General features: G+C 41.2%; 1 protein-coding gene across 3 annotated transcripts in view; it reads right to left on the reverse strand.

Moving 5' to 3' along the window:
- The window catches only part of PPP3R1 (protein phosphatase 3 regulatory subunit B, alpha), a 117,812-nt gene extending 97,056 nt beyond the window's left edge, over window positions 1-20,756 (reverse strand). The window contains exon 1 of one of the 3 annotated variants that reach the window (XM_020985407.2): window positions 20,536-20,754. In XM_020985407.2, coding sequence (XP_020841066.1) covers window positions 20,536-20,571 — 36 coding nt within the window. In that variant the 5' untranslated portion in view covers window positions 20,572-20,754. Of the gene's footprint in view, window positions 1-345; window positions 1,032-20,535 lie in introns of those variants that run through there. The other 2 variants (XM_020985409.2, XM_020985408.2) reach the window with 2 other exon arrangements.
- Between the last annotated feature and the right edge of the window lie 3,906 nt (window positions 20,757-24,662).

Raw genomic sequence — 24,662 nt, forward strand, 5'->3', positions numbered from 1 at the left:
CCTCCTAGAAGGGAGGAGATTTCGGGGGGGGAGGCTGGGGAGAGTTAGCAGAGAAGTGAGGAGGGCGAAGGAGGCTGGAAGGCGCAGTAGCGGTCCTGCCTAGGGGGCCCGGGGGCGGAGGTGGGGGAAGGGGGGTGCGGACATGCAGGGGCCCACGCGAACTCGGCCCCACCGAGACAGACAGACCTACACATACACACGCACAAACGGCGGGGGTCTCTCGAGGGAGGCCGGAGCACAGGGGACAATGGGGGTAGGGGTGTCAACCACCCCCAGCCCGCATCCCAGCCCCCGCCTTTAAGCTCCGCTAAGCGGGTCCCAGATATGGGGGGGGTTCTCTCTCACCATGTCGGACGCTGGGTCGGCCGCTCGCTGGCTGGCTCGGTCGGAGGGGCGGGCGTCGGCTCTCGGGCTGGATCCCCAGGGAGGAGCTGCAGCTGCAGCTGGCCGCGGCGGAGTGGCCCGGTCGGGGCTCTCGGTACTGGAGGGCGCGGGGGAGGGCCGCGCGAGGGGAAAGGGGAGGGAGAGTCTGCGGAGGAGAAACTAACCACAGGGCTGATGAGAAGAGGAAGAGAAGTGGTGGGACAGCGGCGGCGGAGGAGGAGGAGGGCGGCTAGAGAGCAGGGTCGGGAGAGGGGGAGGGCGGCTCGGCGGCGGCGGCGGCAGCCTCGCACTCGCGCGGGGCGGAGCGCTGACTGTCTCACTGCGGTGGCTCGCACTGACCCGCAGCCTCCGGGCGAGAAAAAGAGGGAGGAGGACGGGAGAGGGAGGGGGAGGAAGAGAGCGAGCGAGAGAGAGGGAGAAGGAGGAGAGAGGGAGGGAGAGAGAGAGAGAGAGAGAGAGAGAGAGAGAGAGAGAGAGAGAGAGAGAGAGAGAAAGAAAGAAACAGAGGAGAGATAGGGAGAGAGCGCGATGCTGCGGCGAAGAAGGGGCGACGGACGGGGCACGGCGGGGCGGTGGGGGCGGAGCTTCGCGGAGCGCCGCCGCACATCCGGGCACCTCCGGCGGAGCCTTGGCCAAGGCCCTGGAGCTCCCTCTGGTTGGGGAAGGAAGAGAGGGAGGAGCAACGCGCACTCTCCACCCCTCTCTCATCCTCCTTCCTTCCCCCCTCCTTTCTTTCCTCCTCCCTCTTCCCTCCTCCCTCCTCCCTCTTTCGTCCGTGCGTTCGTCTCCGCCCCCGTGCGTGCTGTGCGCGGGAGGAAGCCTCTGGGAAACAAGGAGGGCGGTGCCGGTGACGTATGTTGTCGTAGCCTTTCCTGTCATGTGGGGTGAGGGAAGTAGGGGAGGAGGGAGAGAGGGCAGGGGAAGGAAAAGGGGAACTGGGGTATCTGATAGGGTGTTTGTTTGGTTTAGCGCGGTGGGGGTCCTGGAGTTCTGGCGGAACGGCCGCGTTGCCTCAGAGTTTCAGAGTCCCGCAGACCCTCAGCCCCCCCCACCCCCAGCCTAAAGGGTGCCACTTTCCCTGAGAAAAGGACGGCTCTGGAGCCGCCACAGGCTTCGCACTAAGCGTCCCTGGATTACTTTCCCCGGGGACGACGCCCCCTACCCCATGGCCCCCGCTCTAGCATGAGTTGGCAAAAATCAAGATCCCCAGTGGTGAGGCCCTCGAGCCGCGTAGCAACACAGACGAAGGACAAAGTGTCCAAGCCACCCGCAGCTTTCATGGTGCCGGAAGAGCTGCGGGGGCTGCTGCTTCCATCCCCGGGAAAAGGCACCCGCAGGCTCTGGGCTGTTGTTTTTCCCAGAAGCCTCTAGGCCATTTGGTGCTGGATGGTCAAACCCCGCGGGGAGAAAAGACCGTGCTGCCTGATTACTCAGAATCGTGGTTGACAGGCTCAAATGAGATAATGGATCTAAAATACTTTAAAAACCTTTAAGCAATATATAAATGCCAGTTATTATTAGTATACCCTCACCAGGACTCCAATCTCGTGATGACTTCATTCCCTGAGCCTCATACTTGCTGAGCTCAGGCAACGTTTTAGAGTAATACTGAGGGTGCTGGTAAATGTTTAACAAACGGATGGAGGGGGGGAAGCTTAATGTATTCACACACACTTTTAATTTACATTTTTAACGCTTTCTAAAGTCTAGACAATCCACAAAACAATAAATCAAGCCCTAATTTATAGTGATTGCCTATTTCTGATGTGCAAATGTTCACACTGAAAATAAAATGTAAGTTAGCCAGCCAGTTTGGAGTTTGTTCCAATACACCCTTGCTCCTGTTTCCTTAATAGACCAAAAAATTTCGATAACTATAACATTTGCTCTCTCATTCCTGGTAGTAGCTGCCACCCCCCAGAAAAATTCAAGCTTTCTACCTATCTCACTAGAGCAAAATTGGTAACTTTTTCATTTTTTGCTTAAATCTGCTGTTACAATCGGGATAATATCCAATAAAAGGGAAAGAAGAGAAGTTATTTGAATTCAAGAAAGACAACTAAAACAGGAGGCGGGATAGAATGATAACAAAATACTTAATATGTTAATGTTTACAGCACATATTTTATAATCACTTACAAATTCCTTGTACATATGTAATATTTCCCAAATAGTCAAAAGGCTCAGCTAGGTGGCTCATTGGATAGACTACTATTCCTGGAGTCAGGAATACCTGAGTTCAAAACCAGCCTCAGACACTTACTAGCAGGGCGACCCTGGGCAAGTCACTTCACCCCATTTGCCTCAGTTTCTTCATCTGTAAAATACGCTGGAGAAGAAAATGGCAAACCATTCCAGTATTTTTGCCAAGAAAGTCCCAAATAGGGTCATGAAGAATCAAACTGGCCTGAATAAACAACAACAATAAGTAATCAAAAGTGAGTTACTGGCATTAGCTATCCCCACTATCTTTGTAAGATATGTGGGGAGTATGTATTAATATGTTAAGAGAGTGAACTGTCTAAAGCCAGCTTCTTGAATTCTGTAGGTATGATTCAGAAACAAGAGGGAGGCTTAATTAACTACCAAATTCAGAGTTGAGCCATCACATAAATTAGAAACTATAAGACCTAGAAATTAGGCAGGGGCTTCAACCACTGCTAAAGTACTTATATTGGGTTTTCATTGAGGTAACCATGACTATTTAAATGTCCGTGTTGTCTGACAACATTCAAATGACAATCCTTGAACTGAAGGAATTTAAATTTGTATGTATTTTATCATTGTATTGGCAAAGTGGGAATAAGGAAAGAAGGCTGGACTGAGATTAACAGTTCTGAGTTTTAATCTTGGAATAGCATTTGACAAATATGATTGTTATTCCCCCCAAAATGTATCAAATTAGTGAAAATTATTGATACTTGCAGATTATTTTAATCTAGCTCTAAAACTGTATTAAGACATAACAGAGAACAAACCACATGCCTTATAATGACAAGTTTGTTCATTCAGAACTCAACAGATATTTGACTGTTTGCTCATGTAGACACATTCAATATGTATTAAGTCCTTGCCCTCAAGTATACAAGTGCAGTCAGGAAAATGAAGGTGTGTGCACAAATACCAACAATCCTGCCTTGTATTTAACAAATCCAGGAGCAGAATAAACAAGTGCTATAGAAGTTTAGAGGCAGGAGAGGCCACTTCTGGCTGGAATGCAGATTTCAACAAGGATGGGACATTTGAGGCTGATCCTGAAGCAGGTGTGGGATGGCTGTAGGGAGAGACTGGAGTGAGGAGATGAAGGGTATTCCAAGCATGTGAAATCATAAGAGCCAATGTTTCAGTGTGGTAAAACATGCTGAGAAAAGGGGGGTGGTCCAGTTTGCCTGGTTTTTATGATGAAGGCACCACACTCCTTTGAGCCTACCTAGGGAACATACGCAATTGTAAACATCGGTAGAGAAAATGATGGATATTGAGCCTCTCTCAACTTGGTAACTTCAAGAAAGGTGATTGACTGGGCTCAGCGTGGGATCTTGAGCCCTCTGAGAGTGGATTGACTAGTATGTTAGTTAACAGTGGCTGAGTATGTGGTGGTTTATCCATATTCCAGCTTCTACAATGGTGTGCTCTCTCTTCAGTTGTGTCATCTTGTAATATATAAACTATGGAGAAGCTGAACCAGCTTAAGAAGATCACAAATTATAGTTTATGGGCAGTCCAGAGATGCTGCTTCAGGTTTCTGTGGTCCATGTACAATACTGTGAGATGCCTATCCCCCTCCAAATATTGCCTTCAAGAATCAAATTCAGTCTTTATAGCCAGCAGATTTACAGAAGTACCCAAAGGTTCTCCATCACTTTCTTAAGTCTGAACTCTAAACTTGGGATGGGAAATCTGCAGCCTTGAGCCCACATGTGGCCCTCTAGGTCCTCAAGTACAGCCCTCTGAATGAATCCAAACTTCACAGAACAAATCTTTTTATTAGGGGACTTAATGCAGTTTCATAGAATCTCCCTGTTGAAGGGGACCTCAGAAGACATTGGATCATAGACAGAGTTGGAAAGGATCTCACAAGTAATTTAGTTCAATCCCCTTATTTTATAGATGAACCTGAAGCATAGAGAGGTTTGGGGACTTGCCCAGGGTCATATAGGTAGTATGTGGAAGGACTGGAATTTGAACCCAGGTCCTGACTCCAAATCCAGTACTTGGTCTACTTTACTATATTGATGGTAAGCTGTCCCCGAAAAGGAATACCCCTTTATGGCATCCCTACCAACTAGGTATCTAGCCTTTACTTAAGACCACCATCAAAGGGGAACTCAAATCATCCCACTGTGCTTTAAGATAGCTCTAATTCAAGTTTTTCTTTTCATCAAGCTGAAATCTGCCTCTCTGTAACTCCTTCACCCCCTTCACCCACATTGCTCCTACACTCTGGGGACAGGCAGAATAATTCTAATCCTTCTTTTACAACATGACAACCCTTCAAGTGTTTTTAGACAGTTATCAAATTCCAGTTAACCCCTCCCACCTACCCCCCCCAACCCCATATCTTCTTTAGGTTAAAAGCATCTGGTTCTTTCAAACAATCCTGGTATGTTACAATCTCTAATCTTGTTACTACCTTGGTGCCCTTTTCTGGACATGCTTCAGATTGTCAGTACCCTTCTTAAAAGGAGCACCCAGAACAGATCATTCTAGATGCTCTAGATGTGGTCTGACCAAGGCAAAGTATAGTGGAATTACCATTTCTTGTTCTGAACACTGTGCATCTATTACTACGGTTTATGATGGCATTAGCTTTTTGGGTGCTGTTTTGTATTTTGGACTCCTATCAAGTTCACAATCAATTGTAACTCAATTCAACTTTTATTAACCGCCCGGTCTAGCTAGCTGCAACTCACCATTTGCACTTGTTCAGTTGAGTTTTGGAATCCAAATGAAGGACTTTGCATTTATCCCTGATAAATTTCATCCAATTAGATTCAGCCCATTGTTCTAGGTTGGTGAGACCTTTTTGAATCCTGATTCTGTCATCCAATTCAGTTAAACTGGTATTTATTTAGCATTTACTATGTGTTAGACAATGGGGATACAAGGATAAAAATCAAACTGCCGTTGCCCACAAGGAGCTTACGTTGTCAGTCCAGTGTGTTAGCTATCCCAGCTTCACATTATCTGCAAATCTGATAAATATGCCAGCCATATGGTCAGCCAATCACTGATAAAAAATGTTCAACAGAATAAGACTAAGGGTAGATCCTGAGCACTCCATTAGACTATTCCTTCCACATCCCCTGCTGGCCTATGATATTGTCTAGGAACTTGCTTCCCACTGCTATAGGTGGCATTTTTCCAGGTTGGCAAAGAGGTGGTGCTGGCAATGCTCTAAAGTGCAGTTAGGACTGGCATACTGGTCAATATTCTGAGAGTCAAATGGGATATAGTCCAGATGGACAACTACTCCTCAGTTCCACATGCCTTAGAAAAGAAGAGTTCATGAACTATTGAAAAACCACAGGAGCTCTGCAGACTCAAACAGTATGACTTATTTACCCTGACAAAAGTACATTTGGAATGCTGTCTTCTCCTCACTACTTCTAAGTTGTGAATGAAGTTGTAGGTATCCTCTTCTCCATACACACCACTCTCCCCCAGTGATCCATCTTGGTAAAGATAACCATCTGGTCCAGCAGGTCTGGAATTCATTACAGTGTAGGTCAGTCACAAAATGTTTGTGTCATTGAGTGTGTGGTAATCATGATAGATCCTCGCACTATGTTTTTCCCTCCCTGTCATAAACAAGACTAAGAAACCTTGTAAGTGGGATGGATGAGCAGAACTCCCTTGTATATATTCTTTCATAAAAATTCTCAGGGCATGGCAGTCTCAGATCTGGTAGAAGAATATAACCACCTGTTTGGTTAGTTTCAGGCTTATTGCACATTCATGCCATCTGTTGGCAAGCAGTACCTCATCCTTTAAGCACAGAAGATAGCTTGAAATTGTTGATATTGTGGTGGGAGGTGTCAGATTCTGTCTGAAGCCAGATTGGCATATGCCAATAGTTAAGGAAACTGGTGAGAAGGGTTAATCCTTATGAGGAATGGGTTATAAAGGTGAAGCTTAAGACAAGTGGGGAGCAGGTGAGTCCAAAGACAAGTTAGTTACCAGCAAATTTTTTAATCTTTTAGACTTAGTTATCAGAGTGAATGCAGGGTACCAATATTCAAAAAGATAAGATAAAGGATGAGTCGGTTGCCATTCAGGGCTCAAAGCCAAGGAAATATGCTGAAGTTTAGGATTCTAAACTCCAAAAAGTAGGGGAAATTAACACTGTATCCAAAGTCAATCTGCTTTCTTGAAGTCTAGGTCTTTATTTCAGATGCTTCTATTCTGTACTGTAGCTGCCATTGATGCCCTTCACTAGTATGGGCAGAGTTCAGCCACATCTTGATGACTTAGCCGTGTTTGCTGAATCTCTGGGTTGTACACCACTCTTCCTCACAAGAAAGTTTCCCTAGGCTTCAAGCCTGTGGCATTGTAGGGTTGTAGTGGTGGGAGAAGACTCTGCCAAATCTAGGGCATATCCTCTCCTCGGCCCACAGATATGTCAATCTAGCAGGTATTTCAGGTGACTCTAATGCCTCTTTGAGTCAAAGATATGCAGCACAACACATTCTTCCTGCCAATCCATTTTTAGTGGATTTGAGGGTATAGTTCAGGGTTGAGGTGACGAGTACTAAAAACAGAGGGTGGCTCCAGCTAGTAGGCAAGAGGTGCCTACTGACCTTTCTTTCTCTTTCTGAGAAGATCTGATGGTTCAGAGATTTCAGGTTGAGAGCCATACCTGATACTAATGTTCAAGGGCTACCAGTGGAAATAGGCCCCCTATTTGTATGCTGCTTTGGCTGCACATATCCAAGTACAAGTGAAGTGAAGAAACTTCCAACTCTCTCAGTAAATCATTGGCTTTGGAGACTGAAGTATACAATATGACTGTGAAAAAAAAATGTGAATGGAAGCCATAGTTTGTATAAAAGGGCATATTCTGAGTCAACATATGGACTGAGCTATTCAAATGAAATTCTGCAGTGGACCTTGTGGCAATTAATTATTTTGATGACAGAAATTTTAGCACTAAAAGTACTTTTCCAAGATTTGGCTTATACCAGTCTGTATATCAGAATGGAGGTGATAAGACACAGAAAGGGGAAATTTTTTTTGGGGGGGGGATGTTATGAATCAAACAGTGTGCAAATAAAAGAACCAGGTGGCTTTACTAGGAGTAAAGTGAGAAAGAATGATATGGAACCTGAAAATCTCTTTCAGTAAAAGGTAGATTTGGCTGCAGTGGAAGATCCATTGTATCTGCCAATATTGCAGCAGAGATGGATCCCACCCCTTTCCCACCTTTACCCCTGCTCACAAGGAGGTATGAAGATGCAGGAGGTAAGCAACTCTTAGCCTCTCAATTGCCAAATCTAATGGCCTTTTCTTAAACCTCATGCTTCTTAACTTTTCTGTTGTCTTTGGCACTGTCATTCACTCTCTTCTCCTTGATACTTTCTTCTCTCTAGGTTTTCATGACACCACTCTTCTTGTTCTCTCCTACCTTTCTGGGCTGTTCTTAGTCACCTTTGATGAGATCTTCATGTAGATTCACGTGCTAACTATGGGTGTTCCCCAAGGTTCTACCCTGGGCTCTCTTCTCTTCTCCCTCTCTACTATTGACTTCGTGATATCATCAGTTCTCATAGATTCAATTATCATCTCTATGTAGAGTATTCTCAGGTCTGTTTGTCCAGCCCTTACCTGTCTCTTAACTTCTAATCTTACATCTTCATCAGCCTATTGAATATCTCAAACTGGATGTCCCATAGACATCTTACATTCAATATGTTCAAACTGAACTTATTATCTTTTTCCTCCAAAATCTCCCCTCTTCCTAATTTTTCCTATTACTGTTGAGGGCACCACTGTCCTCTGAGGCTAGCAACCTAGGTGACATCCTCAACTATTCATTGTCATCCCCCATATCCAATCTGTGACCAAGTCATGTTATTTTTATTTTTGTGATATCTCTTATATATGCCCCTTCTTTCTTCTGACACTGCCACTATCCTGGTACAGGCCTTCATCACCTCATGCCTGGAGTATTGCAATAATTGCCTACTGGTTGACCTTACTGCCTTAAGTCTTCCCCCACTGCAGTTTGGCCTCCACTTAGTTGTCAAATTGATTTTCCTAAAGCACAGATCTGACCATATCACCAATAAACTGTCATCCTGTTACCTTCAGGATCAAATGTAAAACCCTTTAGGTTTTAAAGCCCTTCACAAACTAGCTCCTTCCTACCTTTCCAGTCTTCTTCACCTTACTCCCCCTAACATACTTTGTGATCCAGTGACACTGGTTTCCTTGTTGTTTCTCAAACATAACACTCCATCTTCTCACCCCATGCATTTTCACTAGCTGTCTCTCATGCCTGGAAATCTGCCCTTTTTGATTTCTGCTTCTTAATTTCCTTCAAGTCCCAGCTAAAGTTTCACATTCTACAAGAAGACTTTCCCATGCCTCCTTAACCTAAGTGCCTTCCCACTGAGAGCCAATTTATCCTATATGTATCTTGTTAATGCATAATTGTTTGAATATTGTCTCCCCCATTAGACTGCAAGCTCCTTGAAAACAGTGACTATTTTTTGCCTTTCTTTCTGTCTCCAGCATTTGTCAAAGTGTCTAGCATGTAGTAAGTTCTTAATAAATGTTTGTTTTGGGGCAGCTAGGTGGCGCAATGGATACAGCACCGGCCCTGGATTTAGGAGAACCTGAATTCAAATCCGGCCTCAGACACATAACACTTACTAGCTGTGTGACCCTGGGCAAGTCACTTAACCCCATTGCCTAACCAAACTTAAAAATAAATAAATGAATAATTGCTTGTTTGATTCCATATAAGATCAGTTTTCCTTGAGTTACAAGTATTATGCCTACCTGGAGAGCAAATAGACAAGCATGAGTACAGATATCCTGTTCTGACAAGCATGAGTACAGATATCCTGTTCTGGATACTAGTGAATTTGATGGAGTTGACCGTACTGAAAAACAAATTTTGGCAGATTTGACATTGAACTAGTGGGAAGTCTGAAGGCATTCTAAGTTATTATGGTCAATGTGGACAATGATAGAATGCCACATTTCTCTGAGATGTTGCCTATATACTCCAAGTGAGGAATAAGTATGTTTAGGATTAGGTTATGGAAGAGGACAGGGTGGCATATGAGAAAATGACCCCACAAGCAATGCTGGAGACACTCTCAGCTCCACCACAAATTGTTTTAGGTTTTCCATATATTTTAGAAGTAGGAGTTGAAGTGAATCAGTCCTTCAGGTCAAAAGTAATGTCCTCACCATAGGTATTGAGTCTTGTGGGTCACTCATCTTCATCTCAGAGGATCTCTCTCTCTCTCTCTCTCTCTTCTCTCTCTCTCCTCTCTCTCTCTCTCTCTCTCTCTCTCTCTCTCTCTCTCATTTGCAAGACTATTATTGATATTAAGTGTTGAATAGCCTCATGATTCAGCTGGAACAAGTTAGTATCTAGGAAATTCTCCAAAGTTCCTGAACCCAGAACATTAGGTAGCCTAGGAATTTTAGCTTAAAGAGCAGAGCAGATGAGGCAGGTGTTGTCCCAAAGGACCCTGGGAAGCAGGATTAGACTTTCCTAAGCTGCAGAATTCTATACTAACTGGGTGTATGGTTTCCTGACTTTGGTAACCACCTGACACTTGGTGTGGGGATCAGAGGATGGAGAGCATTATTGCCTTATTAGGGCAGGCAGGGTATCAGATATTTCCATCTAAATCATTTTATCTTTAAGAGGAACAGATGATCCCCCTATAAACTGGTTCACAAAAATCTGACAGGTTCCAAAGTAAGCCTTGACTCAGCACTAAGAAGGAGGCTGAGTAGCTCAGCGTGGATCTTTTCTCCAGCTGTAGGTGGCAAATCTATTGATTGGCAGTCTGGAACTTTATGGAATCGTCAAATCTGGCTTGGCACTCCTGTAAGAATGCTTCTAACTTGTCAAGTATTGAGCCAAACTCCACACTTCAAGGTGTCCCATCAGGCAGGCAGCCTGGTTATCCACAAGACCACAAAACCCTCCTTGGCCCAATCTTTGAAATCTCATGGATGAATCTCCAAGATCCATTTCATCTGGGCCAGGATATTAAAGGAAGGCACAGTCCAGCTAATGAATTTCTCTCCAGCACTAACGGGATTCCTGAAAGATGATACTAGTACTTACAGCTATTTTTCTTCTATCAGGATTCCCAGAGATTTATTTTCTGTGGAGGTCTGAGCCCACTGTCATCGCAGCCCAATGTGCTGGACCTCTAGTTCTGACAGCTAATGTTGGAAGGCCAGTAGGGCTTCTGCTTGATCTTCCATGGCCTATGGTCATCAGGGAGGTAGCAAGGAATACATAAATATCCAGAACCCTCTGGCCCTGGCCAGAAGTGGGATTGATGTGGGATCTGCCTTCCCCAGTCCTTCCCCCTGGCTTAATGATGAAAAGCTGTTGGTAGGAGTAGCAGTGGAGAGTAAGGAGAAATTGAATGAGAGACAAATTGGAAGGAGAACGACCAGTTACAGTTATGACTCCGTGGTATTATGATTATAATATGGCAGTGTATTATAACCATCTATTACTATATGGAAAGGTTTAGACAGACTTAGAAATCTTATGAAGGAAGACAACTTCTGAATGGATGTGGAGCCAAAAGAAAAAGAGTGAAAGATGATTTGGGGTACGGGGAGGGGTTGATTCTTTATAACTTGGACAATGGTAATAGCTTTAATAGAATTAAGAAAGTCAGAAAAAAGAACTGTGGGTTTTTTGGAGGGGGAGGGGAGGGTCAGCAATTGTGGTTTTAGAAAAGTTTGAGATGCTGATGAAACATCCAGGTGGAAATATACATGTAGTTGGAAGTATAAGGATGAATTTGGGCGCTACCTACACTGAGGTGCTAGTTGAAGCTGTGAAATTGAATGGGGTCACTGAGGGAGAGAGGAAGCTTGGAAAATGTGCATGTTAAGGGAGCAAGTTAAGGGAAAAGTATCATAGGAGACTAAGAGTGGTCAGAGGTAGGACAAAAAGCCCTTTGTGACACACATGCAAAAATCAAAGAACAAGAAGGTTTCAAGAAGAGATGCCATTCAGCAGACTTCATATGGAACTCACATGCTTTACTCAGCCAGAACAAATTTGATCTTAGAGGATGTTCAATGATTAATACTTTTGCCTCCATCCGGAGAGTCTCTTGGTCTCTTTTAAAATCTCTGAATTTAGCTCCTTTCTAATGTAATCCATATCCTGCTAGAATTTGAAGCAACCGATAAACATTTTGGATATAAAAAATATTTATTACAAAATAGATAAGGATGTAAGTGGGACTTGGAACTAAGGCAAATAGCAGAGAACAAATTCACAGCATTAATAGGGAAATCCTAACAGGATGAGTGCACTGTAATTGCTGGTCCTGTGGCAGAGGTTCTGCATCCATATTCCCATCTACCAAATGCTGTACTTGTTTGGGGCTGTCCCTGCTTCCACGGTTATCATCTCTTTGTCCCAGTTGCTTCTGTGTCACCAGTTAAGCAGCTTGCACCTACTTCTACTGCTGCCCAGAACATATGTCCATAGTAAGTCTTCTGTGGTAACTTTCTTTCCCCCCATCTCCGGCGGGTGATGTAACATGGAGCTCTTTTCTTTCTGTTCTCATAGCTATTTTACTCCATTCTGGCTCCTTTGTTGTGGTAGAGGTGGTAGTGATTGTTGATGAGTTTCGGTCGTGTCTGACTCTTCATGACCCCATTTGGGGTTTTCTTGGCAAAGATACTGGAGTGGTTTGCCATTTTCTTCTCCAGCTTATTTTACAGATGAGGAAAATGAGGCCAACAGGGTTAAGTGCTTGCCCAGGGTCACATAGCTAGTAAGTGTCTGAAGCCAGATTTGAACTCAGGAAGATGAGTCTTCCTGACTCTACGCCCAGCACTTCATCTGCTGGGTCACCAAGCTACCCATGGCTCTCTCATAGTGGCCCTTTTTTTCCTACCAGCCATCCCTATTCATTGCTCTAGTTTATTGTGCCAGTTTAGCTTATATCCAGTACCATGTTAGTGACAGCATATTCCCTATGTACTCCTGTCATCTCTCTCTCCACTTCCCTTGAAAAGGGTTCGAAAGAATGAGAAAAAAAAAGTATAGAACAGGTAACTGCTGATTTGCTCAATATAGGTAGTCTCAGGCTTCAATAGCTCCCTGAGATAGCCTTTTGAACTTTAAGAAGTCAAAGATAAGGCAGCAAATCTTTAGACTTGGACCTATCACAAAAACAGGATTATGGGCTCAGGATCACAATGGTTTCTTTTGAAAGTTTTTTTTGTTTGTTTTGTTTTGTTTTTTACATAAAGGGCAGATTACTCACTATATATCTACATGTAGGGTTAAAGAATGAATCTATTATTTCATTGATATAGGGATGTCTTGGATAAGAGACTCTCTCTACCAATGCAGGTTGGTACCTTCTTTGCAACATATTGTCTTAGAGAGATGAATAAAGTACTAAAAGGTTAAGTGACTTGCCTGGGTCACACAGCCAGTGGGTGTCAGAGGGGGACTTGAACTGAGGACATCCTGACCCCAGCTCTGTAGCCACCATCAATCACATGCTGTCTCTGTATCTAAACATATAATTTTAAATCTCATGAAAGTACTAAGATTGGTGTGATTTTTACTGATGTATATATTTTGGTGAACTATGATCATAAGTTCTTCCTCTAAATGAACTGCCAATATTTATTTTTGTAAAAGATAAAATGCTCAATATATAGTTGTACTGTATGGAGCAATTCCATTGCTTGATTTGCTGGATGATATGTTTCTTTATAATGCACTATTTTTCATTAACCTATAGTACATAGTAAAATAAAAGATTTAAAACTATTTAGTTTAGAGGAAGCTATATGAGTATAAAATTATATCACTTGAAAGGCATTCCTATTTCCATTAAATGTATATTTTATGATAACAGTTTCAGAATCATAGAATCTCAGAAAACATCAAAGGTCATCTAATCGAACTTGTAAACGTTCATGAATTCCCTGTATAATATTTCTGACAACTATTCACAGCCTTTACTTTAAGATGTCTAGTAAAGGGGAACTCATTATCTCCTGAAGTTACCTATTTAACATATGGATAGCTCTCTAATTATTAGAAAGTTGTCCTTAAATGGAACCAAAATCTCTTCCCTTGACTTTTTCATTCGCTGCTCTTAACTTTTTTTTTACCATGGGGCTATTGAGAACAATTCTATAAATGAATAAAAACTCATTGACGTGCTTACTGTGTGCAAAGCATGGGGCATATGAATAAGAAATTTGCAGGACAATTCCTACTCTGAAGCAGTTCTCCAGGGAGACATGATAAATATATGAGATTATAGGATTACAGTTCTAGATCTGGAAGGACCCTCAGAAGCCATTCAGTCCAATCCTTTCATTTTACAAATGAGTAAAATGAAGTCTAGGGAAGTTAGGTGACTTGTCCGAGGTCACAGAGGTAATAAATATCAGAGGTGAGATCTGAAAACAGGTCCTCTAATTCCAGAGCCAGTGTTCTTTCCACGGGTTTCAACAGTCAAGCAAAATGGTCCCATAGTCCTTAGGGTACAGCCTCAAAGGGGACAGTAATTCACCTGTTTTAATGTTATTTCCAAAACCATGCCTATTTCAGAAAATGGTTGAACAAATTGATTGAGTTGAGGTTTAGGGGTGCTGGGCTCCCAAAATCATGACACACTGGTCCTGCCCAAATGAATTTGACCCAAGCCTTTTTTTAGCCAGAGACAAGGCTTATTAGGTGGGTGAGATTTAAAGAATCTGCCATATTGGCCAGTCTCTTAAGGAATCTGATCATTTGTATTGCTTGTGCTAATGCAAGTGCTCTAGATCTTATGAATCTGAGCCCTTTGCTAGAATCTGAGCACCTTAATGGAGGCCAGAGGGACGTTATATACAGAAAGACTGTGGGAGGGATCTAGGAGTGGCCAAGTAATCTGGGGTGACTGGAGGAGGGATCTAAGAAGGATCTGGATGAGAGTGGCCAGTGAACTGGGGTGTGAGGTAACAGAATGCCAGAGACCTGGACTGTGTGGCCAAGGGAGCCTAGATAGGATTAAGGGTGGGAAGTGTCCTGAGGCCATAGGGAGGTAAAACAATGGAAGGATAGGCTAAATTAAGGGTAATAGAGAATTGGGGGATTGAGCATGGGGGATAATTAAAGGCCAGTTCATAAGATTCTAGCCTTAGGCAAAAACCAGAGATTTGGCCATGTGGGAAAATCCAGGGCTTTTCCTTTTTGGAGTACAGATCCCAAAGATGTGGTCTTTTCCTTTTAGGGGTTCAGATCCCACCCCCATCAATAGTGCTAAGCACTTTGTTGGCAAGAACTTTCTTCTCTATGCCTTTGTTTGCTGTGGCTGCTAGGGGGGAAGGAGCTGTAGCACTTTTAGAAGCAGTTTCCAGGTCACATCTTTGCAAGCATGATGGCATCATGGCCAGTGGCCTGGGAGGCATTGCTTTTTCCCTGAGCTCTTGGTGCTAAGATCCTGGGCTGATTCCTCTTGAGTTTGAGATGGAAAGGTGGTTAAGATACTTGTTAATAACTTTCTGTCCTTCTTTTCTAATAACCTTACCTTCAATCAACATCAGGGATATAAACTTGACTTTTACACCCAAAGTCTTTAGTTCTTTGCCCAGTACTGCATAATCCTTAGCAATACTTTTGGAGTTTTTTGGTAGTATCATTTCTCTCCCCATCAATCACCAGGACTGGGTAGTGGTATCAGGTTTATCAAGTCTCAGTGGTTCTCCATCAAGTTATGGACACATGCCCAGGTTAGAGAACAGACCTCTCTGTTCTTTAAGTCAGATTGGTAATTAGCCATCTTGGTATCTCAGCAGGCAGTCAACAGCCACTCATCATTGCTACTTCTGACCTTTGCTGGATGACTCTCTTAATAGCACCTGTGGATCCATACCATCATTCCTTGGAGTATGTGAAGCTGCTATTTCCTGAGAGGGTCCCAATCCCTCTTCAATTTCAGGGGTCTTATTCTTATAATTTAGCTACAAATGTCTTTTTCCCCCTTCCTTCTTTGCCTTGTTCTTCTATCTTCTAACCTTTCCATCTACTTTTTTGGATCCTTTTTCTTCTCTGTTTTCTACTAAAAGCACCTTTTGCCATTATTTTAAGGAACACTTTATTCTCCCCAATAACCTAAAGAGTAGAGAGGTAGTCTAACTTCCTTTTCACCTTGGCCTCTAGGAGGGAGAACCACCTTCTCTTAGTATATGTTTAACTATTATTTGGACTGGCAGAAACCCAAATTAAAATCCACTCTCTGCAGGTGACTGTAAAATTTACCTTTTCCTCCATAATTGTTCTGAGTGAAATCCTTTCTGTCATTGGAAGGCACTTTTCATGTGCCATTCTATGGCTAACTGCTATCTTAAATGAACTATTTGCAAAGTTGCTTCAGAGAAGTTCCCAAATGAAGTTAATTTGTTCATGGTGGGCCTCCTGCTTCTTTTCATCAAATGAAGCTGTCTTGCTTAGCTGCCTTTGATTGTAAGTAGAAGATTCTTGCCAAACTCTAGAGCAAACAGAAGCTACCATCTTAAATGGGAATCTAATTACCATCAAGGATTTATTTAATTAAATTGAATTAGTTCCTTCTTCCTCCTTTGCTTCCTCCTTATACTTGAGATACCTCCTTGCCACTATTCCTTTCCCCATTGGTGGAGAATCTAACTGCTCTTCTACCTGACAAACATTTGAATACTTGAAAACAATTGCCATTTCTCTCTTTAGTCTTCTCCAATCTAAATATCCAGTTTCCAGCACCTAGCTCAGTACCTTGGACAGACTAGTTCCTTAAATATTTTTTGAAATATTTTAAAAATTAAATTGAAGTTCCTTCAACCTATCTTCATATAGCATGGTCTTCAGGCTCAGTTCTTGCTTGGGAAAGTATGGTCACCATACTGATAGCCAGCATTCCAATTCAGAAAGGGGTGCTTACTGTTTCCAACTTTCAAAAATAATACTATTGGGTTTAGGCAACAGATAGGAAGCCTGGATTGTGAAGATATTATCTCAACTTCTCTATCTACAATTCTCTCCACTGACCCCAATTCTGCCAGGTCTTCAAGATATATTTCTTTTTTAAAAAATTTATTTATTTTTAATTTTCAACATTCACCTCCACAAGATTTTGAGTTCCAAATTTTCTCCCCATCTTGCCCTTCCGCCCACCCCAAGATGGCATGCATTCTGAATACCCCTTCCCCTGATCTGCCATCCCTTTTATATCTCCCTGCCTTCTCTTATCCCCTTCCCCTTCTATTTTCCTATAGGGCAGGATGGATTTCTATATCCCATTTCCTATATTTCTTATTTCCCAGTTGCATGTGAAAACAATTTTTTTTAACATGTGTTTTTAAAACTTTGGGTTCCAAATTCTCTCCCTTCCTCTCTCCCCACCTACCCTCATTGAAAAGGCAAGTAACTCAATACAGGCTATACATGTGTAGTTATGCAAAACACTTCCATAGTAGTCATGTTGTGAAAAATTAACTCTCTTTCCCTTAATCCTGCCCCCATTTATTCTATTCTCTCTTTTGACCCTGTCCCTCCTCAGAAGTATTTGTTTCTGATTACCCCTTCCCCCAATCTGCTCTCCCTCTATTATCTCCCTGCTCTCTTGTCCCCTTCCTCCCTTATTTTCATATAAGGTAAGATAGATTTTCATACCCAATTGAGTGTGTATGTTATTCCCTCCTTAAGCCAAATCTTATGAGAATAAGATTCACTCATTCCCTCTCACCTTCCCCCATTTCCCCTCCACTGTAAAAGCCTTTTCTTGTCTGTTTTGTGTGAGATCATTTACCCCATTCTACCTCTCCCTTTCTTCTTCTTCCAGTATAATCCTCTCTCACCCCTTAATTTTATTCTCCAGCTATCACCCCTTCATCTTCAACTCACCCTGTGCCCTCTATTTATCTATCTATCTATCTATCTATCTATCTATCTATCTATCTATCTATCTATATACATACATACAAATTTTTCCCTCCAACTACCCTAATACTGACAAAGGTCTCATGAGTTACAAATATCATCTTTCCATGCAGGAATGTAAACAGTTCAACCTTAATAAGTCTCTTATGATTTCTCCTTCCTGTTTATGTCTTCGTGTTTCACTTGAGTCTTGTATTTGAAAGTCAAATTTTCTATTCAGCTCTGGTCTTTTCATCAAGAATGCTTGAAAATCCTCTGTTTCACTGAATGTCCATTTTTTCCACTGAAGGATTATACTCAGTTTTGCTGGGTAGGTGATTCTTGGTTGTAATCCTATCACCTTTGACCTCCAGAATATTATATTCCATGCCCTGCAGTCCCTTAATGTAGAAGCTGCTAAATCTTGTGCTATCCTGATTGTGTTTCCATAATACTTGAATTGTTTCTTTCTGGATGCTTGTAAAATTTTCTCCTTGACCTGAAAGCTCTGGAATTTGGCTATAATATTCCTAGGAGTTTTCCTTTGGGGATCTCTTTAAGGAGGTGACAGTGGATTCTTTCAATTTCTATTTTGCCCTCTGGTTCTAAAATATCAGGGCAGTTTTCCTTGATAATTTCTTGAAAGATGATGTCTTGGCTCTTTTTTTGGTCATGGCTTTCAGATAGTCCAATGATTTTTAAATTATCTCTTCTGGATCTATTTTCCAGGTCAGTTGTTTTTCAAATGAGATATTTCACATTGTTTTCTAATTTTTCATTCTTTTGGATTTGTTTTACAGTGTCTTGGTTTCTCATAAAGTCACTAACTTCCAATTGCTCTATTCTAATTTTTAAGGAAGTATTTTCTTCAGTAAGCTTTTGGACTTCCTTTCCATTTGGCCATTTTGCTTTTTAGGCATTCTTCTCCTCATTGGCTTTTTGGACCTCTTTTGCCATTTGGTTAGGCTATTTTTTAAGGTGTTATTTCTTCAGTATTTTTTTGGGTCTCCTTTAGCAAGCTGTTGACTTTTTCATGATTTTCTTGCATCACTCTCATTTCTCTTCCCAGTTTTCCTCTACTTCTCTTACTTGCTTCTCAAAATCCTTTCTGAGCTCTTCCATGGCCTAGGACTGATTCATATTTTTCTTGGAGGCTTTGGGTATAGGAGCTTTGACTTTGTTGTCTTCTTCTGGTTTTATGTTTTGATCTTCTTTGTTACCAAAGAAAGATTCTATGGTCTGACTTTTTTTTGTGAGGCTTGGTCATGATCCCAGCCAATTACTTGAGTTTTAAACTCTTTATTAAGGTAGGAGTCTGCTTCCAATGTGGAGAATGTACTGTCCCAAGCTTTGGGGGTTTTGTGTAGCTATTTTCAGAGATACTTCTAGGGACTTGTAAATTTTCAGTTCTTCCAAGGTGGTATGATAAGGGGTGAGGTGTTTATTCCTTTCCTGGCCTGTGCTCTGGTCTATGAGTGACCACAAGCACTCTTTTCTGCTTTGGAACTGTGAGGAGGATTTTCTCTTAACCACTACTACAAGTTCCACTATGCAAGCACTCCTCTTTGCCGCAGGACTGCCACCCAGAAGTGTAACCCAGATCCAAGCACAAGCAAAGCAAGAGATTCCTGCCTCAGCACCAGCAAAGAGATCCCTGCAATGCCCCTCTGATCAGCCACCTGATTCCCCCTCAGTCTGTGGGCCAGAAGATCCTGAAGCAGCCACCACCCCAGGGCCTCACTTGGGGGCTGGGGCTGGGACCACGCTTCTCTCTCTCACCTTGATCACAGACCTTTCCCGTTGACCTTCTAAGTTGTCTTTGACATTCGTGGGTTGAGAGGTCAGGAAACCACTGCAGCTGCCAGTGATTCAATCTTCTGAGGCTTGCGCCCGGTCCACTGAGACCTGGTCTTTCCCTGCACACCCACACCCAACTATACTCCTCTCCCAGCCTGGCGTGATATACCTTTCTGATCAACAATCCAGGCTGTCTTGGGCTGGAAATTTGTTTCACTCTATCTTTTTGTGGGTTCTACTGCTTGAGAATTTGTTTAGTGCCATTTTGACACGTATTTGAAGGAGTTTAGGGGAGAGGTCAAGCTAGTCACTGCTTTTACTCTGCCATCTTGGCTTTGCCCCCAGATTCACACTGATTTCTCCTTTCTCTGACCAGGTCCTGTAACATAATGTCTTTGTTATATATTTTTAACATTTGTTACTAAAAACAATAGCTAGCATTTCTGTTGTACTTTGAAATTTGGAAGGCACTTTTCATGTGTTATTTTATCTTCACAACACTCCTGTGAGGTAGGTACTGTTATGTCCATTTTACAGATGAGGAAACTGAGGCAGAGGTAAAATGATTTGCTCAGGTTCCCACAGATAGTAAGTGTGTAAGGAAGGGTTTGAATTCAAGTCTTTCTGACTTAAAGTTCAATGCTTTATCTAATGTACCACCCACCTGACTCTATATATTATCTTGTATGATAATGTAATTTATTTAAGTATAGTTAAATCTCTCTAGAAATACTTTTAGTCTCATCAACATTTCTATAGTATACCCTACTATATTTGGTATAGTGCTTAATAAATGCTTATTAAGTTGAATGATGCCAAAAATTCAGTTGCCCTTGAAAATTTTTTTGGTGATATTGTTTGTTGATCCATAATGCAGGAGTTGTTGTTGTTCAGACATTTACAACTCTTTGTGATCCCATGGGAGTGATTTGCCATTTCTTTCTCCAGATTGTCCCCATTTTACAGATGTGGAACTGAGGCAAATAGGGGTTAAGTGACTTGCCGAGGGTCACAAAGCTAATAAGAGTCTGAGGCCAGTTTTGAACTCAGATCTTCCCAACTCCAGGCCCAGTGTTCACCTACCTGCCCTAATACAGGAGTACTCCAGCTTTAAAAGAATAAATGAAACTTAACAAAATAAATATATAGGACAGCACCTGAACGAAGTCATTGCTCTTTTCTAATATATAAAATATAGGTAGGCCCCATAAATAACCAACCTTACGGGCTGTTTGTGAACTGTGGGCCTTAGCCATGAGGAATGGTAGAGAAGTGAAGACCAGATGATTCCTGGACCTCAACTGTTCCGTTTTCAACAGTAGCTGTGTCTGTTCCTTAAGAAAAAAGGTTGGGGTAAAGGGGGAGGGGAAGCCTACTTGTCACTGGGGTTAGGGAGGGAAGGGGGAATGGGGTAGTCCCTTCTTACTAGGCAACGGTGATGAGTTACCAACATCCCAAGTTCCAAGTTGGAATTCAGAACATTCTTCCTTAGAAACCATGTGGTAAATACTTGTTAGTTACCTAGAATATATCTAGAAACAGTAACTTACAGTATTTCAGCTAACTTATGGATTAGATTACCATATCCTGTATTCCTTTTGCCAGTCTTTGTATTCCTTGAACTAAGAATTTAACACAATTTTTTATTCCCTTCTTGCTTATCTTCCCTACCTTGTCTTCTGTGACACTCCTCTTTCCTGTTCCTTCTGCCTCTGACCACTCCTCTATAGTACTTTTCAAAGATTCCTTTTCTCTTCCCCTTACCCTAAGTATGGGCATCCCTCAAAACTCTGTCCTTGATCTCATTTCCATCTCTCTCTGAGAAATCTCCTTCAATCCTATAATTTCAGTTCTTGCCACTATTCAAATGATTACAAAATCTACTTTCAGTCCTACCATCTAATTTCCAGGCCCATCTTTCCAATTATTTGTGGTACCTCTCTACCTGGAAGCATAGCTAACACCGCAAACACAAAATATACAAACTGAGCCCATCATTTTCTCTCCAAGAAGCTGCACCTCAACTCACCCATTTTTTCTTTTGAAGGAAACACCTTTCTCTTAATCATGAAGACTCAAAATCCTAGAGGCATCTTTGACTGTTTGTCACCACCCTTCATTCATCGTCTTGAAGGGATCAGGGAAAGCTTCTAGGCACTGGTGGCATTTAAGCTGAAATGAGGGGCCATATTTCAGTAGATGGAGTTGTGGAAGCAGTTTGTTACAGGTATAAGTGACAGGAATTTCCTTCAGTTATGCTCCATTCCTTCGCATTCTGTGTTACTCATATCTATTTCTTACTGTAATTTCACCATGGAGGGTTTACCTAATGAACTGGGGATTTTCCTCACTTTTTCTTGACATCGTGATGGTAACGCACAAGCCTACTGGTAGTTTAGCAGTTCTCCTTCATGCTTGCTGCATGACCAATCCATCTTCCTTTTCGGTTGTATATTTCTTTGATGATATTCATAGTTCCTTATTTATATGTCGTAGCTCACTCATACCCAGTATGTACCTTTTCATTGCCCTTTGAGTAATACTCACTTTAAATTCTTTGGTGACTGTAGCATTTCATAACTCAGCCACATTACACCCGTAGACTATTGGTATTAAAAAGATGGGTCTTCCTTTCAGGGAGAAGTTTGGGTTCATCAAAAGAGCTCTGTAGTTTCTCATAGGTAATCTAGCCCACTCACCCCTCCTGTTTAATTCTGGATCCAACTTGTTACTCATTTAAAGTGTCTGTCCAAGTTATATATACTGATAAATGAGCTGTATAGGCTGTCCATCATACTATATGTTATGATTTTGACAATAGGCATTCTTTATACACATGGTTTTGCTTGTATGGATTGTTAGGCCAAATTATTTTGAATGGTTGTGGCTCTCATCCAAAAGGCTCTGCAGTGTTCCAGAACTTGCTATAACCAGCATGATGTCATCCATAAAGAGAAGCATCTGGAAAACTTCATTATCTATAGGGAATCTCTTTTTGACTTGGAATCTACTCCAGATCTCTTCTGTGACAATGGCAAACTCGACTGATGAACATGGGTCTCCTTATTGTATGTGAGATCTTATATTTGCTACATCTTTTAGTCAATTGTGTGACTGTGAATGTTTGGTTCAGTGTAGGACATTCCCTTTGAAAGCCTGCCTGTTGTTCCTTTCTCATATTTTTCACAGAATCGATGTATTGGAAGGGACTTCAATGGTCATCTAGTCCATAGTTCCTTGAACCAGAAGACTCTATAGGGCATACACGATAACTGGCTATCTTAACTTTTATCACCTCCGTGCCACAATGAGGTATGAAATTAGGACTTTTATGGAGCCATTTTCAGGGCATCTAGGTGGTACAGTGGAGAGAGTGCTGGCCTTGAAGTCAGGAAAACTCATCTTCCTAAGTTCAAATTTGCTCTCAGACACTTACCAGCTGTGTGTCCCTGGACAAGTCACTTAACCCTGTTGGCCTCAGTTTCCTCATCTGTGAGATGATCTGAAGAAGGAAAGGGCAAACAACTCTATTATCTTTAGTGAGAAAACCTCAAATGGGGTCACAAAGAGTTGGACACAATTGAAATGACTGAACAACACAGGGAGGGCATTATATTTTAATTTGTATTAGTGTTATTCATCTAATTTATTTATTAATAATTATTTATTTATTAATCTTCTAAAAGATTTAAAGTTTCTTGACAGATTGGTTTTTGATCTTTATATTTTTACCGCTTAGCATATATTTAGCATTTAATAGCTATTGCAATTGAAATTACAATTTGTGGGAAAAATGTTCCAAGTTTTAACATAAATGAGTGTAAATCATTTAAAAACTGTATCTGGAATTATGCCTCAAGAGTTACTAAGCTGCCTATATCCTTTGACCCAGCAATACCACTACTAGGTCTATTTGCAAAGATGGTTAGAAAAAAGGAAAAGAACCTATATGTTCCAAAATGTTTATAGCAGTCTCTTTGTGGTGGCAAAGAACTAGAAATTGCAGGGATGCACATCGATTGGGGAATGTCTGAGCAGGCTGTGGTATATGATCGTGATGGAATACTACTGTGCTATAAGAAATGATGAGCTCAATGATCTTAGAAAAAACATGCAAAGATTTACACAAAATAATGAAGAGTGAAATGAACAGAACCAAGAGAATATTGTATACAGTAACAGCAATATTGTTTTAAGAATAACTTTGAGCAACTAAGTCATTTTGACTATTATAAATACCCAAATTAACTGTAAAGACCATATGAAGAAAGGTTCTATCTGCATCCAGAGAAAGAACTGATAAATAGAAGTATGTGTAGAATAATTTTACATATATATGTGTATGTATATATGTATATGTGTGCATATACATACATACATGTGTATATATACGTGTATATATATAAATATGTATACTTGTGTCTAATGAAAGCCATCTCTAGTGTAGAGGGGGGAGGGAAGAAAAAAAGGGGAAAAAATTTACATGATAGTTTTATGATATATTTAAAAGGAATAGCAAGTTGTGCACGGTGGATTTGTGGTTCCATGTGCAATCATCCTTTTTTTGTTGTGCTGTGTTACTGTGTTGTGAAAGTGCTTCTTTTGTTCTATGAATTATAAATAAAATAAATTTAAAATAAACAAAAAAGCTACAGCCTTCCTCTACCAATTTCCTGGTTCAGGAATATTAATATTATATAAGAATGAATAATATTGCTTATCTTTGTAAACTCCAGACAATTATCTTTTTATGATAATAACATAAATATATTTGTTTAAAATATATTCTCTATCTTTAGCCTTCTATATAAATGAAAATAAGGAAAGGCTTAAAAGAAAAATACAGTGTTTGGAAAATTGTTTACATGGGTTGTTTTTTGGCCTTCCTTTATTATTTGCTTGACAAAATAAAAGGTTATTCCTGAAAAATCTGTTGCATACTTCAAATTTATTATCTTTATTATTTGTATTATCCTTATTATTTATTATTATGTGTTAACTATGTGTTATTATAGTATTTATTATTAAGGTTGGAGGAGAAAAACTAACATTTCAAAGGACAATATATTATGCATCTTAAATTTTATCTTCTTTTTAATCTTCGTGAATAATTTTTATATGACAAGAAGCACATTAAAATTTAAGGCCAAAGTATTTTCTTTTAGTCTTCATTCCCTTAAATTTTCAGTGTTGTGTATGTGTGTGTGTGTGTGTGTGTGTGTGTGTGTGTGCGCTAGCATTTTTTACACAAAGCATTTTACAAATATATTATCCTAACAACAACACTGGGAGGTAGGTCCTATTATTGCTATTTTCTGGATAAGGAAACAATGGAAAAGAGAGGTAT

Source organism: Phascolarctos cinereus, unplaced genomic scaffold, assembly GCF_003287225.1.
Source record: "Phascolarctos cinereus isolate Bilbo 61053 unplaced genomic scaffold, phaCin_HiC Scaffold_2;HRSCAF=192, whole genome shotgun sequence".
Taxonomy (NCBI): Eukaryota; Metazoa; Chordata; class Mammalia; order Diprotodontia; family Phascolarctidae; genus Phascolarctos; species Phascolarctos cinereus.